This window comes from Pogoniulus pusillus, chromosome 23 (genome assembly GCF_015220805.1).
Source record: "Pogoniulus pusillus isolate bPogPus1 chromosome 23, bPogPus1.pri, whole genome shotgun sequence".
NCBI classification, from domain to species: Eukaryota; Metazoa; Chordata; class Aves; order Piciformes; family Lybiidae; genus Pogoniulus; species Pogoniulus pusillus.
Genome location: NC_087286.1, coordinates 17878885 through 17898859, shown reverse-complemented (window position 1 = coordinate 17898859; position 19975 = coordinate 17878885). Strand labels below are relative to the sequence as shown.

General features: G+C 39.7%; 1 protein-coding gene across 2 annotated transcripts in view; it reads right to left on the bottom strand.

The window, feature by feature from the left end:
• Nucleotides 1-19975, bottom strand: part of PTPRN2 (protein tyrosine phosphatase receptor type N2) — a 705188-nt gene that overhangs the window by 411686 nt on the left and 273527 nt on the right. For both annotated transcript variants that reach the window (XM_064162805.1, XM_064162806.1), the window contains one exon: nt 7909-7995. In XM_064162805.1, the coding sequence (XP_064018875.1) occupies nt 7909-7995 (87 nt within the window). The remainder of the gene's footprint in view (nt 1-7908; nt 7996-19975) is intronic.

The following is a 19975-nucleotide window of genomic DNA, read 5'->3' as shown; positions in this document are numbered from 1 at the left end:
TTGCAGCCCACGTGGAATTCGCCACAGGACTTCTGCTGAATATTTTCCTGCCTATGTTTTGGGCCACAGACACTATGACTGGTGCTAGTTGCTAAAGGGTTTTAGTCACCCTCACAAGCGGTGAATGAAGCCGCCAGAGTCTCTATTAAAGACGTTTCTGAAACCTTTAAAATCCCATTGCATAGAGACATTCTGTAAAATAGTTCTGCTAACCACATCAAGGAACTTGTGTGGAGAGTTGGAAATAAGTTTGGGGGAATTATTTTGTGTATATTAATAAATGATTTAATAACTTTTAAATTGGCCTCATTGTATTTTACCCCAAACTCAGATTTCAACTAGTCCCCTTCATAACAGCAGGTTAAAGTCACCCAGAAGAATAAGGGCAAGTGATCTTGAGGCAGCCTCCAGTTGTTTAAAGAATAATAAATCAACCTTTTCTTCCTGGTTGGGCGGTCTACAACAGACTCCAACCAGGACATCAGCCTTGTTTGCCTTCCCCCTGATGATTCTTAATCTCTACCTCCATGACACCCAGAGCACCCCTAATGTATAGGGCCACTTCTTCACCCCTTCTCCCTGGCCTGTCTCTCCTGAAGAGTCTGCAGCTCTCCTTTGGAAGTGGATGATCTTTGAGATCCCTTCCAACCTAAACCATTCTATGATATGTTGTTTCATAAGCACAACATTAGAACATTCCTCTCAGTTAAACTAAAATCCAAAATCTGCCATCTAGAAAAAAAAAATTGTATGAATATTAATTCACAGATGATCAACATACAGCGTTGGAAAAGACTGATCACATCAAATCAAGGAGAAAGGAATCACAGATCTATACAACAGAGGGAAGTTTGCAGATGCAAACCTAAGAAAACACTATGCTGCCTGTCCTGCTGCTGCTCAGTGGTTAAACTGTCCTCCCTCACACTACTCTGCCTCTTGAGCTACTAATAATTTCCTGAGATGTTCACATTTGAAGCATACATATACCACATGTCATAATGTATCAGCATGATGAAGTGAAAATATCAAGTAGTGTTCCAGTGTTTAGGTTCTGGATGAGTGAGTATGATTAACTGGCTGATTGAGTTCTTCAGGTGTTAGCAGGATAACATGACAAACAAGGCACAAAACCTATATAGCAAGATTAGGACACTACAGCCTACGCACACGTTCATAATAGGTGAGGCTGAGAACTCCACTCATCAGTCTGCTTGCTCAACACTTCTGATTTGAACACATTTAAAGCTTCTCAAAACTTTTACCACTTGGTTTGATTTTTCAGACATCTTCCTTAGTTCAAGTTCTTTTCACTGGGATGGTTGGTTGGCTTTTCAAATTGTATTTATTTCAGCCCAATTGTTTCAGCCCTTCCTAAGAACAATGACAATGGTTCACATAAGGCTTATTGTTTGAAAAGAATCATAGAATAGAATCACAGAATCAACCAGGTTGGAAGAGACCTCCAACATCATCCAGTCCAACCTAGCACCCAGCCCTAGACAATCAACCACACCACGGCACTAAGTGCCCCATCCAGGCTTTTCTTGAAGACCTCCAGGGATGGTGACTCCACCACCTCCCTGGGCAGCCCTTTCCAATGCCAATCACTCTCTCTGACAACAACTTCCTCCTAACATCCAGCCTAGACCTCCTTTTAGCACAACTTGGGACTGTGTCCCCTTGTTCTGTTGATGGTTGCCTGGCAGCAAAGACCAACCCCCACCTGGTGGTGGAAAGTGTCTCCAACCCCACTACTTGCAAGACTTGAAGTATGTCAAGAAAATGCTTATAGCTGTCCTGATAAGCCTTTCACTTTCAAGCTTTTTTTCAGACCACTGTTTATATAAAAGTATGTTAAAAACAAACCTGACCTTAAGGACATACTACCATACAGCAAGATAAAACAGTCTTGACTTACTTTGTATTTAAATTTGAAGTTTTTCTTTCCAAAATATTTTTTTTCCAATAGGTTCCCTGACGTTCAAGGATGGATGGGAGTCTCAGAATCACAGATGATCCTGATGGTCCTTTCCAACCATAGTTCGTAGAAGCATAGAACCAACCAGGTTGGAAGAGACCTCGAAGATCAGCCAGTCCAACCTATCCCCCAGCCCTATCCAGTCAACTAGACCATGAGTAGATGTTGTGCTGAGGGATTTGATTTAGTCAAAGACTTGTCAATGCGAAATTAATGATTGAACTCCATGATCTTGAAGGTCTTTTCCGAACTAAGAAATTCTTTAATCCTTGGGTGGAAGTCAGTTGGTAGAAAAGACAGAGAATATCTTGAGGGGCCTCAACCTAATTCCTAATTGGACTTCATAAAGTATGTCGCAAATAAGGTATTGAACTATGAAGATGTAAAGGTCCTACTGTTACTTGGAGTTCTGCTGCTACCATCCAGTCCTGCCTCAGACTAAGACTCAGTTCATTTGAAGTCAAGTAGCACTGTATAAACTGAGGGCTGACTTCTGGGACAGATGAAGACTCAGAACAGTAATTGAAATCAATGGGATCTCAGTAAGTGAAGTTCTTTACAGAAGAGGCTGAATAAGCTATACTCTGAGACATCAGACTAGACACCTCATATTGGCAAATGCCTTGACCTTAATCTCTTTGTGCATAACTACAGCACTGTATGGTCCTAATAATAGCCCATATCTCATGTGAGTTAAGTACATCAGTTCATGTTTGTCAAGCATTTTGATAGCGTAGTGAAAAGCACCATAGGAAAAACCAAAACAAATCAAGAGGAAATGGATTTTCTGACCTCAAAGTAGGATTTGAATGAGATGCAATAAATAAAGCCTGAAGCCACACACTGAACAATGAGAATAAAATGAAACATTGAAGACCTGCTCATTAACTGAGCATTTTATTTCCTGCATATGGGATAAGACAGAGGGCTTTAGAAAAAAATACATATAATTTTTTTTTTTCCCAAGACTATATCATAATTAGGCTTGAAACATTGACATTTTTGGTCAACAGTAAAATAAATAAATATGAAAATAATTAGTTAAGTTCAGTCCAGAAAAAACTAAAATTGTTGTTTATTCTTACCACAAAAAAAAAAAAGACATTTTTTTAAAAAATAATAGAAAATATGTTCCATTTTGAAGCTAATCATTAGGTTGGGTTTGAAAATTATAGTATTTTTATTTGACAAATGTCAAACCACTCTGCTGTGATTGCTACAAATTTTGAAAGGTATTTTTCTAGCTGCAGCCTCTATACATACCTTCAGTTAACCTGAATCCCATATAGAGATCCAAGTAAAACACTGAATTCAGCTCTAGCCTCACAACGGGTTGATAGATTGGTCAGGTGAAAGCTGAATAACCTAAGGCCTGAAGGTTTAAGCTTTAGAGTCGACAGTCAGTGCTTTGGTCTTTTAACACAGATGCAAACATCCACACAGGAGAAGGGAACAGTGGTTAAGTTTTATGGCTTTGGACCTGGAACACAAAGCCTATGAGGAGAGGCTGAGGGAGCAGCCTGGAGAAGAGAAGGCTCAGGGTAGACCTCACTGCTGTCTACAACTACCTGAAGGGAGGTTGTAGCCAGGTGGGGTTGGGCTCTTCTGCCAGGCAAGCAGCAACAAAACAAGGGGACACAGTCTCAAGTTGTGCCAGGGGAAGTATAGGTTGGATATTAGGAAGAAGTTCCTGCCAGAGAGAGTGATTGGCATTGGAATGGGCTGCCCAGGGAGGTGGAGTCACTGTGCCTGGAGGTGTTCAAGAGAAGATTGGATGAGGCACTTAGTGCCATGGTCTAGATGACTGATTAGGGCTGGGTGCTAGGTTGGACTGGATGATCTTGGAGGTCTCTTCCTACCTGGTTGATTCTATGATTCTACAATCAGAATCAGCTTTTTCAATTCCCTTCATAGTTTAGCATAAATATTTTAGTAACTTTCTCATACTTGGGCGTTTCTTTTTAATCCTTTGTGTTTGTAAATTTACTCTTTAATGTGTGAATAACTGTAATCACATGAGGAAAGTCAATGCTGCAGATTGCAGAGTGCCAAAGTTATCTTTTAAAAAATAAATACAAACACTGCTAACATTACAACCCATTTGACTGCAATTCGTGACACCAGTCCAACAATCAATCACCAGGGGCATTGGACATCCATAATTAGATTATAAAATCATAACTATAGTCATTTTACGTCTGCTTGCATAATTACATCAGCATGCTAATATCCTTTTAATGGTCTCTAATGATGTAATAAGAAATAATGGAATTTATTTGACAGCTACATAACCATTAACAAAACATATTAAGCATAACTATTACTTCCATAAAGATCCAGGCTGTATCAAAAAGTGACAGCTAACATGTTGGATCTTTTCTCAGCATTGAAATATTTCTAATTATGAATTCCCCAAATCTATTCCCTCTCATTTGCTTCACAGGGTGAGCAAAGTTTATGTCAATGCGAACTTGACAACAAACCAACTGCAGAAGTGGACTGAACGCTCTGGGAGCCAAGCCTGAGGCTATGCTGGGAATTGCAGGCCATCGGTTAAAGCTGGCAGGGTTGTGAAGGAGGAAAGATAAAATAAGCTGATTACCACTATGCATCAACTAATCAAGAACTAACATGAGAATTCCAAAGAATCCATGGCAAAAGCAATTGTTCTCTTACCAAACTCAAATGCACAGGGGGGAAAAATATATATGTATGTGTATATATATATATAAGGCAGAATGAAAGATACTTGCAAATAAAAGTGCCTGAAGGTAGTAATCTATTTGGAAGCAACCCCTTCAAAATTAATATTATTTTAGAGAAATGAATAAAGTCATAGAATCAGCCAGGTTGGAAGAGACCTCCAAGCTCATCTAGTCCAACCTAGCACCCAGCCCTGTCCAATCAACCTGGCCATGGCACTAAGTGCCTCATCCAGGCTTTTTTTTGAACACCCCCCAGGGATGGCCACTCCACCACCTCCCTGGGCAGCCCATTCCAATAGCAAGGTTACTTCAGATGTTTTCTAAACCTGTTGATCAAAAAAAACCCAAACAACAAACAAAACAACTTCAGACATCCCCTTATTCAAAATGGGCTCAAAGTAGTTTGAATCTACATCAGGTTTAAATGGTTTATTAGAGGTATCATAAGAGTTTCTGCATCAAGTGGTCCTCATTGTATATAATCTCAAAGGCCACAATGGCAGTAAATATTAACCTTTAATCTCATCCCTTCCCCTCTGACCACCTCATTTCTTTATGGTCTCCAACTACTAAGTCGAGATCAGCTAAATTCAAGGACGAGGCTGTTCCTTTTGAGGAACACATTTAAGTAACTTAATACTCAGGTTGAAGTTCTGAGTGAACTTTTAAAACACCTGAATCCCTACAAAAAAGAGCACTTCCAGTTGCCTTTACAATACAATAATTTAAAATGTCCATGATGCCTTAGGCCAAGCAAAAAGCATATTTCCAGAGAGGCCTCATTCTCACACTTTGATATGTGAAAGATGGTTTAAGAATAAAAATGACCTAAAGTCTTTCCTGAAACCCTTTTCCATGATGCCACTCAGAAGCTAGTCAGAACTCTCCAATTCATGGAGTTTTCCAATGATGGCTGTGTAGTGATGACAAAAGAACATTAATTCTTTGTCTAGTGATGCCTTTTTTTCCCCCTAAAATCTACTGCTGTATCTACTGGTCAGCTCCACATTGTTTTAGTGTTTCATGTATTTAATCTGAGTCAAAGCATCTCACTACCTTGAAAAAAAAATTATTCCAGAGGAATCCTTCACTAACTTGAGATGCAAGATAATCTTTCATAGCTTTATAGATCTTTTAAATAGGCAAAGAGTGTGTTTGTGTTGATAGACCAAACAGTTGATGCTGTAAAGAGCTACTGTAAATCAAAACACACTTTGAGAATACGGACAATACAAGTAGTTTCAGTACAGTCATATGACAGCATATTAATAGACACAAAATACCCAGCCTCTCTAATGTCACACATTAAAATAGTAGTAGTAATAATAATAAAGTTGTTTATAGCTAGCTCTATCACTGGAGGGATAATTTTCATTACAGAATGAATCTACAGCCTGCCAATTGCAATGTTACTGTGATGTATCAAATGATAACAAATAACCAAAGGCTTTATGCTAACAATTAGAAAGGTAGGTGAAAGTGCTCTTGCACTGTAAATGAATGAAGCTAACGAAGCAGAACCAGCTGATTCCAGCAGAACCAGCTGATTCCAGCAGAGAAACATCTTCTATGGGATTACCCTTTTAAATATACAGCAAACTTTGTCTACTAGTATTCAAAGCCAGAGCTGCAAATACTCTTTACAGGGAAGAAAACATAATGCTGTCATGTTTTTGTAATTTGGAAACTCAGTTTTCATTTAAAAATGCACTTAAAATAGAGGCAAAAGGACATTCATCAATATAAAGAATTGTTCTAGAAACACAACATAGGAATATTTTCCTTCTAAGCAACTATAACAAATATGCCTGGTATTTGTTGGAATTCTCTTTGGCATTTGCTAGAAGTCTGATAAGATTTTCTCACCAGTAGTCTATTTCTACCTCTATATACAGTAATAGAAGAGGTAAGTTACTTTTTTTCCCCCAGATAATAATAAATGCATCCTCAGAGTATGGCTTAAACCACAGTATCAGCCAATGAATTATACTCTCTGTAATAAATACATACTCAAGAGTATGGTTTAAAACACAGTTTCACACTATGAATTATATTCTCTGGATCTAAAGATTATACAAAAGCTGATGGAAGCACCAGCTCCTCCTCAGCAGCCTGACTTATGGGCTTTGTTGAAATTCTCTTTGGTATTTGCTAAAATTCTGGAAAGATTTTCTCACCAGTAGTCTATTTCTACCTCTATACACAGTAATAGAAGAAGTAGGGTATTTTGTCCCCCAAATAATAATAAATACATCCTCAGAGTATGGTTTAAAACACAGTATTACACTATGAATTGTATTCTCTGTAATACATACATCCTCAGACTATGGTTTAAAACACAGTATCACACTATGAATTATATTCTCTGGAACGAAAGGTTACACAAAAGCTGATGGAAGCACCAGCAAAGTCGAGGAAGATGCTCCTCCTCAGCAGCCTGACTCACAGGCCAAAACAAATAGCTTTAAAGCCTCTAAACATAGAAATTCAGTGCTACCCAAACATCAGTTATTTTCTGTGTGCCAAGATGTGCCTTCTTTCCAGAAAGTTTCTAAACCCTCTCACAGCTAACTCCCCTTTTCCATTGCTTTTCTCTCAAACTGTTATTTTCTGTTTCAGAAAGGCAGAATTAAGTTCTGTTAAGAAATGTTCCCACCAATCTGGTTTCAGAAAATTCCCAATAGAAACATTTTTACTAAATGTGGCAAATCAGGACATACTACTTCAGGAGATTAACATGCAGAGCATTCATCAGTGTGAATTATATGAAGAAAAACAGTATCTCAGCACAGCTGAACTCGCTGTGACTTGTTAAATGAGTAGCTGAACGAGTGGCATGACCTATTGTGCCATGTGCCAGACTCAAAGCCAAGGATCTAAGTTCTTCTCTATTTCTGATGTAATTTCCCCCCTCAGTTGCAGTGTGTATAGTGACACTTCACAGGATGTTCCTTACTTAGAAACTGTTAAATAAGGTTGGCAATATTTTTACAGCACTTCGAACAGACTATTTTTCCCTATGGAGGCATAGGAAAATTTCACTCGCTATATTTTTCATTCCTGTGGGTAGGGGATACTATAAAAGGCATCAAGATATTCTTTTTTTTGTCTCTTGCACACTAATTTTGGCATTAAAGAGCAGATATTTTCCTGTCAGACAAGCTACTCAAAAATAGTGAGAAATGCAATAAAACAAAACAGGGACAAATTCCATGTACGTACTTGATGTCATCGAAGGCGCTCATCTGCAGCTTCAGGAGCCCTGCCACTTCATTTATTAACTCCAAGCCCTTTTCCACACTCACGGGGCTGTTGAAAGGGAGGAAGAAAACAGAGCATCATGAAAATGGAACTCATCAATACTTGAGAGGCTAAAAGTCCCAAAAGAGTTATCACCTTGGCCTCTTAGAGTCTGAAAGCCACCACTAACTGTATTCCTGTCACATAGTGATCGTGATATCAAGGGAATTGGGATCAGGTGCTTCTTCAGGCATGATGAATCACCTGAATTTTCCAGCAATAAGACAAACAATAAGGTGTAAATGGAATTGTTAGGAAGTGTAATGGGCCCATGATGCAGCAACCAGTTCATCTCGGTCCTCAATAAAAAATGTAATAAAGTAAAAGGACAGAAAGAGAGAAAAGGGTTGACGAGACAAGGAGGGAAACAAACAATGAAAGTCAAATTGCAGGCTCAGTGTTGAGTGGACAAGGGAAAAATCATATGGGAAAGGCATATTTTTAAATGCATTACTTTGGAAAATGCACCTTCAACCAGGGAGTGAATATAACATTATTATGAATTTGAAAGCAAACAATGGAGCAAGGTGCAGAGTTCAGAGGACGCCGATTTGATGCGTAGGGTTCAGTGTGGTGTGTGTGCGCTGCTGACAGAGCTCACTTTAAGTCTTTCTAACCTTTGCCAATGCCACATTTACATATTTTAATTTAGAAAACAGGGTGCAATCAAGTTTAAGACAAGAGGATTGCTATCACTTAAAAAAAAAAAAGCACTCACCTAGATGTAAGATTCATATTTACAAACATTTCAGGTTATTAGGGTTGTTACAATTCTAAGGATACATTAAAAACTTTCTGCCCCTAATACCCAGTTCAAACCTTGTTTTCACTGAATCATACAGTTATAGAATCAGTCAGGGTTGGAAAGGACCACAAGGATCATCTAGTTCTGACCCCTCTGCCATGGGCAGGGACATCCTACCCTAAAGCAGGCAGCCCACAGCCTCAGACAGCCTGGCTTTAAACACCTCCAGGGATGGGACCTCAATCACCTCTCTGGGCAACCCATTCCAGCCTCTCACCACTCTCATGCTGAACAACTTCCTCCTCACTTCCAGCCTGAACCTACCCATCTCCAGCTTTGCTCCATTCCCCCCAATCCTGTCACTCCCTGAGAGTCCCTCCTTAGCTTTTTTGTAGCCCCCCCTTCAGATACTGAAAGGCCACAAGAAGGTCACTTTGGAGCCTCCTCTTCTCCAGACCGAAAAGCCCCAACTCTTTCAGTCTGTCCCCATAGGAGGCTGTCCCCCTTTTGTTGTTGTTCAGTTCTGTGGAACCAAATACAAACGTATGAAGAAAAAAAAAAGATAAGGAAATTATATAAGAACGTCCAGGGAGAACAACAGATACAACATTCTCTGCCTAAATGTGGTGATAGAATTATTCTCTAACGTCGTTAAAGTCCCAAAGATCATAAAATTAAACCTTATAAGCTTGATACTTATCTAACTTATGCCATGCTAAATCAGAAACAACTATGAAAAGATTAACCCAGGGGAAAAAAGGCTCTCTATTTTTTCCTTCAAGGGTTTATAACAAGTAGGAGAAGGAGGTTTCAAAAAAAGAAGTGTGTACTATTACACATGATCTTTTCAACTGGACTAAAAGGGGGGGGAGGTATAATTTGAAGTTGTGCACCTAGGTTATTATTTCTGCTTCACAGTGAAAGTTTTTGAATCTAATTTTATATCATGGTAATCATGGACCAAATTTTATTTCTTCTCTGCAATGAGAAGGGTTTATTTATTTATTGCATTGGGTTCTGCATACACTGCCCTTAGGGCACCTCTATTTAAATAATGGAATATCTCATGTGGATCTTGGTTAGGATGGAATTGCTGCTTCATGCTACTAACCCAAAATGCTCAAGAGACCTCCTGTCACACAAGCAGAGGTAGCCCCCTCAAGGCATCAGATAAATTTAGAGTTTTTTGCAATGTCTAAGACAGAAATGTTCTTATGTGAAAGTAACAAAAGAATCTGATTGTTCCTGTAAGGGAAAAAAAAAAAAGTACCATAGATTATTCATAACCCCCCTATATTTCAAGGGCTGTCAGTGAGTAGAAATGTGATTATTGCCATCAGTATGAAAGCAGATTGTCATAGTGACTCAGGGGCTTATGTGTTAATTAAATATTTTCTCCCAAAGATGTTGGCTTAAATTTTATGGAGATGATTGGTGTCTGCAAGTGGGCATTTACTGTACTAGCAAGTCTACACAGAGGTGTAGGCAGTCTGCTACGTGCATTAGTGTCTCTTGTTTTTTTTTAATCAAAGGAGTATCATTTGTAAAAGCTCAACCTCCTACTCCCTGCTTACTCCTCCTCCACTGGAAAAGTATTCCCCTGCTTCAGAAATGGGTATGCTGCTAAAAATCACTGTAGCAACATTAGTAAGAGATGTAATCAGAGCATTTGAATGCTACAATCCAGCAAAAAACAGGAAGAAAAAACGATGCTATAAAGCTGCAAGCCTGAACATCCAGGCCTACTCTCAGTAATTCTCATCCAATACCAAACTTGTGTTCAAGGATAGACTGGATGAGGCACTTAGTGCCATGGTCTAGTTGACTGGATAGGGCTGGGCGATAGGTTGGACTGGATGATCTTGGAAGTCTCTTCCATCCTGGTTGATTCTATGATTCTAACACACTTAGGTTCACAAACTAAGGCTACGAGATTGTCTTCCATGGCACAAGAGCAAAACCAGAGCAAGCCTTTGGATTATGACCCCTCAGTTTCCAGACATGCTATCACACAGGTCCAACTCGAGCATTTTCACTGGGGAGCCTGTGATAACGCATTTCAGAACACCAGTAATGGTGAATCCTTAAAAGAGAAATCACACCTTACACTGGCCTGAGAAAAACAAAGCATGTGCTGGAAAAAACAAAAGCAACAAAAGGCCTACCCATGGATGCTATTTAAGCTTTGCAAGTTCTCTTGAAGCTAGCTAATTCTTTCCGTGTCAAAGTAAATTAACGGCTCCTGCAGGGTCTTAACAATTCATCTGGATTTTACCATTACTTTTTCTGATTGTTTTTTGAAGGTTTCTGATCACTTTCAATCCAGATTTTACCCTTAAGAAGAGTAAAATTTGGATGGCATAGCACCTTCAGGTTTCCTACCTTTGCTATCATTTCACTTACTGTACATTTCCCTTCTGCATCTTCTTTCAAGTTAACTGTGCTAAGATATGATAATAGCACCTAAACCAAAAAGTGTTGTAATTCACAGTTTAAAATAACTCCTTTGAGGTCCTTTTTAGGGTTCCATCTCCAGCTGTCTAGATCTTGGAAGATGAAAGAAGAGTCAGGAAGTACAGAAGATTCATGCATAACTAACTTCCTTCCACCACTGCTTTATCCTCTACTGCCATCTCTATCTGCGAGTGATAGTTTAAATGTTATTTTTTGGCTAACAGATTCAGACCCTGCTGAACCAACAGTGGTATCTGCCTCACTTAAATACAAATCTCTATCTCATATTATTTGTAGAATATACTTTGGGTGACAGGTTAATGACAATGAATGACAAGAAGTAAACAAGGAAGAGGTTAAATATTTCTCTTGGAGTTTACAACTGTATCTTTCTAGAGTCTGACAGAGTGCCATCTGCAAAATATGACACTATTGCTTTTCTTTAAACTCACTTTTCAGGGCACAGTGCTTGCACTGAACGAGTTACACCTGCTGGAGCACATGGCTTATATCTCTACTAAAAAGAGCCAACGCTTGATGGTACTACCACATTAATCTGTTTCACAGAATTTCTTAGATTGGAGGAGACCTTCAAGATCCGTGAGTCCAATCATTAGTTTCACACCGACAAGACCTTGACTAAACCAAAGCCCTCAGCACAACATCTAATCACCATGAATCGCTATGGTTGGAAAGGACCACCAGGATCATCCAGTCCAACCTTCATCCCAGCATCCTACATCACTAGACCATGGCCTCAAGTGCCACATCCACTCTTTTCTTTAGACACCTCCAGGGATGGCAATTTTACTACCTCCCTGGGCAGCCTGTTCCAGTGCCTGACCATCCCCTCAGTAAGGAACTTCCTACAAACATCCAACCTAAACCTCCCCTAACACAATTTGAGGCCATTTTCTCTTGTCCTATCATTAGTGATTGGGGAGAAGAGACTGAGATTTCCCAGCTCAAAGCAAGACTGAAGTAACGATTTAACATCATGACTTAACCATAAAAACTTCCATATTCATTTTAATCATGTAAAAAATAATCTAATCCATACCTGTCTGAGCTAAAATAATCAGGAGCCTTTCTATAACTTCAGCAGGAGTTTTGTCTAGAAGAAAACAAAACAAGGCAGATCTAGGCTATAAATATATTTTATCAACAGATTATTTTAGAATGAATGGGCAGGAACAAAGACCTCAACTCTAATGTGAGCTTCTGATCACTTCTTAAAACTAATATAATCCATTTAAATGCCCAAGAGCAGATCTGGGAGCCCACCTTTGCGTAATTGTTTGTTAAAACATTACAACAAAGGACACTGGATACTGAACACAGAAAATTTAGATTGCCTGGTGAGAATAACATTCTTTATCATACAATACCTAAGTCTTTCCCAGTGAAAGAGCTGAGCCAGAAATATTTTCAGTAACAGATCTAATTTAAATAACAGAACTTTGGTTTAGAACCTTCCTCTACTATTGTCTATTAAGGATTTCACTTTTTATCTGCTCAGTTTACAAGCGAAACACAGTGATGAGGAGTCATTTTTAAAACCTAGTCCCAAAAAGTTAGCACAACTTAGAATAATCCTATTAAGTGGATTTTTTTCCTCAGTCACTGCTACAAAATGTATATAATTTGCTAACTTGAAAATATACATACATATATATATATGTTTATACAATCCTACTCTTCTCAATAGTTTTATACGTAAGTGAACTGAATTATGAATGAGGAGCAGAATAGATCTTCATCTGGGGAAGGTCTACCAAGTTACCCTGGTAAAGACATCATTTTGACCTTTGATTTTTTTCACTATCTGTAAAATTAAGGCAAGGATAACAACTTTCTCTGTTGGATGGGCAATATTGTTATATAAAAGACTGTTATTATTTGACTTTCATCCATTCTGGATCTAAGGATGGAAAGAGCAATATTCTTGGCTGACCCTGAAGGCTATATACATTGCTGTCTACAACTACCCGAAGGGAGGTTGTAGCCAGATGGGGTTGGTCTCTTCTCCCAGACAACCAGCAACAGAAAAAGGGGACAGAGCCTCAAGTTGTGCCGGGGGAAAGTACAGGCTGGATGCTAGGAGGAAGTTGTTGGCAGAGAGAGTGATTGGCATTGGAATGGGCTGCCCAGGGAGGTGGTGGAGTCACCGTCCCTGGAGGTCTTCAAGCAAAGCCTGGCTGGGGCACTTAGTGCCATGGTCTGGTTGACTGGATAGGGCTGGGTGCTAGGTTGGATTGGATGATCTTGGAGGTCTCTTCCAACCTGGATGATTATATGATTTCCTCCTTCCAAAAAGAGAAAAGATGTAGTAGCAAATACCAAGTAAGCTGAAAATCAACTTCTACTTACAATAAAATCTTCCCTCTTTCCCCTACCAAAATTTTTGTTTTGAAACTTTCTCAGCACAGATCTGACAAATGCAGGCAAATGGAACAGGAGTCTTATGGACCAGATGTGCCTCACAAACGGCCAATCAGACAGTTTCTAACAAAAGAGTAGTGCTGAATATGGGATGCTGATGTCAAGTTTCATCCTGCAATTATCCAAACAATGCTAAAAACTGATGCCATGTTTCCAAGAAATTCCCAAGATAAACTGAGAACAAATACTTTGAATAATGGTCTATTTTTGACCTGGATGTAATGATTTATGCATTAAAGGCTCAAAACTTCCCCTTCTGGTTAAAGAACAAGAAGGAGACACATAAACCAAGGAACAGGAGGAGTTCTGCAGGGAGCAACATTGGCAGCATGGGCAGCTCTGCATGCTGAGCTAAATGGAGCAGCTCAAACTCTAATAAAAGCTACTGGGCAAAGTCAAAGAGAACAAGAGGCAAAACAGAAGTAAACAATGATGAAAACTATATGCTCTGTATTTCCCAACACGCCTGTCAAAACAATCCCACAAATTGATCCATTTTGGTAGTGAAAAATCTGATCCAGTTATACAGATGGTTTGACTGCTACTGTTTGCCAAGCCTGCTCCCAGCCCAAGAACAGCAACACACAGCTCAATGTTAAGCTGAGGTTATGTCAGTCTCACAAGCAGTTGCTCTCATTTGCTTTTCCTCCTCTCAACTGCCAAGCATCTTTGGAAACCCACTTACCAAACCCTGAAATGCTCCCTTAGTGCTACCATCCAAACCATGGATTGTCTTTACCAGACTGCACCTAGTGCCCTTCCAATAGTCTATTTAGCAATTGTAATGCAGCACTATAATGGTCATCCTGTCAGCCCTGTCAGCTTAGCTCCCTTGAATTATCTTCTAAAAAAGTGAAGAATAATCTAAAGCACAGAAATGGGCCTGACACTGGGAATTGCACACCTTAAATCTAAACGTTAGTCTAATCCCCAGTGAAATCTTAAGTAGGATAGGGTTCAATTCACCTAAAATTTGCTCAAATTGGGACACAGGCAATGAAGGCAAATGTTCCTGCTTTTAAGAGTAAAATTGCAAGGCACTTCTTTACAGCCTAAAGGTTGCCTGAATGCTTAACTACAGTTCTCCCAGCAGTATCAGAAACTGCATTTGCTGTGGAAGTAAATGCCACTCACACTCAGCCTCTCTTTTGCCATCCAAACTCAAGCACATCTTTGCTCTACCTGTTTTCCCTGAAGAAGACAAAAGTTTGGCTACACCTGTGACCAGCTTTAACAGTACTGAATTCACATCTCAAGAGGAGGAAGGGAAAACTTGAACACAGCCCCTAAGACTTTTAAGGAGACTTTTTCTATTTAGACTGTTTACTTTAAAACTGCTTTCAATATTTTGCTAGTTTGAAGCTAAGTGGAATATTTTAATGAGAAAAATTAGAGTGTAGGCTGTGAAAAGAAAACAATGGTGAGGTCTACTGCACTCACAGGCTTGTTGAGACGTATAAAAACAAGAACACAAACACAGATAAGAGAGAATGTTTGTGTCTGCCTCTCAGAGTCTGTGTTTCTCCCTGGGTTGCTTCTGTGTAACTAATCCTTCTGCTTCTAACTCCCTTTGCTGATCCTCCAAACTCACCTTGCACATAAAGCAAACTCTGGGATAAGGTAGCGGGGTGGAAGGAAGGTGGAAGAGTGGTTTGCAGCCCCTCCTGGGGATACTGATTTCTGGAAAGGCTGTTGTGTTTCTGTATTACTTTTAACTTGTATGTTTCTGTATATAGCTGTAAGTATTGTAACTATCTGCTTGTCTATTGTGCTAAGCTGTGAATAGAAAGCTTCATTCCTTAACTTCCAGCCAGCTGAGTCTAGCCTGGGTGATTTCATAAGAATGGGGGGGGAGCTCCCAAACCATCACGAATATTTACCAATATAAAATGTGCAGGTGCTAGAAAAAGAAGTTTGGACCAGCAGTCTTCCTTCCTACTGGGTGCTGCAAGAATCTTGCTCTTTCTTATGTGCTTTCTACCTTCCCCTGTTCTGCCTCATGATAAACTGTTGGACCTATCACTCACAGCTGGTACACAGAGCACTCTGCCAGGGAGCAGGAGGCAAAATTGCTCAGACCAACTTCAGTAAGAGCTCTTCCATCTCTTTGCTTTGCTTCCTAGCCCCTGCAGTCCTAAGCAGAAGACAGGCAGAAGCTACTACACAGAGTACCTTTCAGCAGAGGAGCACTAGACAGACTCTCATATCTAAGAAAGTTCCACTTGGCTGTTTTAAAATAAAGTCTCTGTGCATGAACATCAAACTGGCTTCTCCTGAGTGACAGGGCAGCAGCCTAGAACAGTGTCAATGTACCACATATGCAGTGCAGTCTCCGCAGTACTACAGAGAAAAAGCTGCACCTAAAAAAAAAAATCCAAGTTCAGAAATTAGGAATATTAGAGGGAATGCTTTGGAGAGTCAAAAACTTCACCTTTAGGATGAATGCTGAGGACTAGTTTTCTCTGGCTGTTAACTCCATTTGACAGCAGCATGGGCACTGACTAAGCCGCAGGCAAACTCCCTGCTCATGGGAAGCTGGAAGGAGAAGCCTGGCCAGATCCAGCACAAGCTGCCACCCTCCCTCCATGCTTGGAAAATAATAGATATATTTGTCACAGGGATTAGGCTGAGCAATGAGACTCTTGAGGCATATGGAGCTACTCCAGAGCTTCTTTAAAATAATGTAGATACACTAGGAACTGTTTTATTACCTACTCTAAAAAATACAACAGATGAAATCCAGTAGAGAAGGTCTATTTGAAGGGGAAGCAGTAGCTTCAGCATGTCTAACCATACACATTCATGGTCTAGTATGAGGTTTGATTTCTTCCACACCATATCGCCTCCCTCAGTGCATTGCTTGGCAAGAACAGGTGGATGAACCAGAATGCCTAGAGTTGAGTATTGCCCCTCCATAGGCAAGGGGCAATTGAGAGGAAAAGGTAAAGAAGGAGAAAGCAATTTTCAATTCCCACTGCTGGAAAGAAAGTGTGAGAAGAGCAATTGTTGAAGGGAGCACATCCCCAGCAATACATATTAACCCCAGATGTTGAGTCAGTTCTCAGCAGCAGCCACCAGCACAAGACTGGAGAGAGGTTATTGTAAATCACACGGAACAAGCTACTGCCCATATTAAAAACATCCATATTCTATCCCAGGACCACTAAGAACACCTGACCAAATAAAAAAGATTACTACCCACAAAAAAAGACCAGATCCCAACAGATTCAGTATCTGACTCTGGTGGTCAGATACAAAAAGGATGTCATGCCCTGCAGCCTAGGCAAAGGCCCAAGAGAGATCAGAAATCAACCCTTCTTGCCTTATATCCCTCAGCAAGAGTATTCCTCCTGAAAATAAAGAAATAAGATTAGTGTATAAGCCTACAATTAGCTAATGTGACTGCATATATGCTCATTACTTGTGAAAATCCCTTTTTAAAGAATCTCCTGCTGGACTCCTGTCCTCAGTGAGATATATTAAACTAGTTTGTGTCTTAGAAATACACACGAGGGAAATGGGCCACCAACTTCAGGATTTGTATGTCATCTTTTAAATGTTCAAGTCTGACAAGATGTGCCAACATACCATGGGTAGGATTCATGGACCTAAGCACAGCAAAACTTATCTTCCACATTTCCCACAACCTCAGAGCTCAGACTATGAAGAAAAAGGTCTGGTTTTGTTAACATCTAATATTCTGCCACAGTTATTCCAGCTGAATTTCATGTACCATTGTGCTTCTTAATCCCTCAATGTATTTAAATCCATCTAGAATTCTAAATCCTCCACAGTTCATCCTAGCAGAGACAATTTGCCCATGGGGTACCCCTAATCCCTCTACTCACTGAGAAGCAGCAGTTCACGATGAATCTTTCTCTCCTATCTCCTGATCAGTTCTTAATCCCCAGTGATATCCTGGCCCTTGCTCTGTGACTCACTACCCTTAAAGTCAGTATGAAGAGCATCCCACTTATCTCCTGTTGATTTGAAGGGTAGGTATAACTTGCAGGTTTGCTGCAACAGCAACTTTTTCTCCGAGGAGAGTTTTATGTATCTCATCAGAAGGTGCAGTGCTGTCATGAAGGAGAACAGAAGGACCCTGGCACTGTCTCCTGGAGGCTGAAGCTCAGTGTCTTCAGATATAAATAACCAACACTTAAGATGTGAATAGTAACTTATCGTTATTGTAGCCATGGAGGAGATTAGTAGCATAGGAAAGACTACTGACAATGTTTTACCTTCAATTTATAGTATTGCTATTAAATTCATTCTGAGTCTACTAAGCTCCTGAGAGTAACTCACCCCATACCTATAATGAAAGTCCTGGATGCTGATTCTTCAAGTCCATGTTGTCACAACAGCCTGCCTGGTCTGTCTGAGTTTGAGTCTTTTGTTCAGGCTTCACTGTAGTTTTATACATCTTGATGCACACATTCCCAGGAAAGACTTGGAGCAGGAATGTATTCTAGCACTAGATGGATTTAATTTAGCTCGAGTGCAAGCTGTGCCTCAAATTTGGTTAAGTAATGATTCATTTTGTACACGGTTCACATTTATTCAGGAGTAATGAATGCAACCAAATAACTTCTGAGCACAGAGCTACTCACAGGATTGCCTGAAAGCTGACTGCACAGCACCATCACTGTAATCATTTTAAGGACACTGCAATTTTATTGCATTGGGCTGCAGTTTCATTTTTCTCTACTTGTTTCCTCAAAAGCTTTATTAGCCATAAAACCTTTTGAAGCTTATTTCTGTGTTGACATCTCAACAAATTCCTGCTTCCCAGAATTTTTTCCTTCTTTTCCCAATACTGCTAAGTATGAATTTAAACCTCTTAATACAGACAGATTCAAGCCCAGACCAATTTGTAACCCACATGACACCTGATATAAATCAATGGCAGTGGTCAGGCTGTGAAGGTCAGAGGAGATAACAGCATCAGAGGAACATAAGAGTGATAGAGAAGTCAAAAAGGATCAACGCTCCACAGGTATAACACAAGTGTGACACTGTGCCAGCCTGTACTTGCACTACTTCAAACATGCCTTGCCTCCAACTGTGTTAACAGCAACAAATTCACACAGATGCTTTATTACTAGCAGAAACATGGAAATAATGGCCAATGGAAATCTGTGCCATGGTTGTGATGTCATCCTTTCTGAGGGTGAAACAGACTCCATCAAAGTACTCTCTAATGTATTTTAAGATGAGTGCTAGAAATAGCACTGCAGTCCATTTTTTATGACCCCTGCATCTCTGATGCCAAAAAACAAAGCCTTGAAAAGGCAAAACTGTTCTTTCATATCAAATTACTCCTTCATACAAATAATAACTACATAAAATTGAGAACAACTGAAGAGGACACATTTTATTGCACCTTTCACTTTTCATGCTTTGCCTTCATTCAGATCTTCCCTCAAAGCAGCTTAAGGCCCAGACCAATTTATAATGCAAAAGGTTTAAATAGAATTATAGAATCAAGCAGGTTGGAAGAGACTTCCAAGATCATCCAGTCCAACCTAGCACCCAGCCCTAGACAATCAACCAGACTGTGGTACTAAGTGCCTCATCCAGGCTTTGCTTCAACACCTCCAGGCACGGCAACTCCACCACCTCCCTGGGCAGCCCATTCCAATGCCAATCACTCTCTCTGCCATCAACTTCCTCCTAACATCCAGCCTAGACCTCTCCCAAAACAAACTTGAGACTGTGTCCCTTTGTTCTGTTGCTGGTTGCCTGGCAGAGTAGCAGTATTAAAAATGACAAAGAATATCCAACAACCTACTGTTAAAAGAAAGCAGGAACTCAAACATTTCTCTAAGATGGAACTTTAAATATTTTAAAACACACTTTTAATAAATATTATTCTCCAGTCTAATAAGAAATTAAATTATTTCCATAGCAGATATACCTAACTTATAGATTGTGGCATAGCTGTTTGAAAAGAGTGCCAGTGGAAAACCAGAATATCTGCTTGAAAGAATAAAAAGGTTTGGGTTTTTTTTTCTGTATTCTGAATTAGTCCTCACTGATCTTGTACATTTGAAACATCATTTTCATGAAATAGCAGTGACTTAGACTGAGATTGAAATTACTTTGTTCTAATTTTGAGGGGTCTGGTGTTTACATTATGTGCACATTGTCTGAGTTAAGAAATATCAACCAAAAAAACCCATCAGGTTTGAAAATTAAATGCTTGCTTGTTTACATCTGAGCTTCCCAGGACTGAGCACAATAGCACTAATGAAAAATAATAGACTGCATGATGATTTAGCTTGCTGCTTTCCCAGGAATCCTGATCTTTGCCTTTCTTTCTCTCACTCATTTCAAAAGCTTAAAATT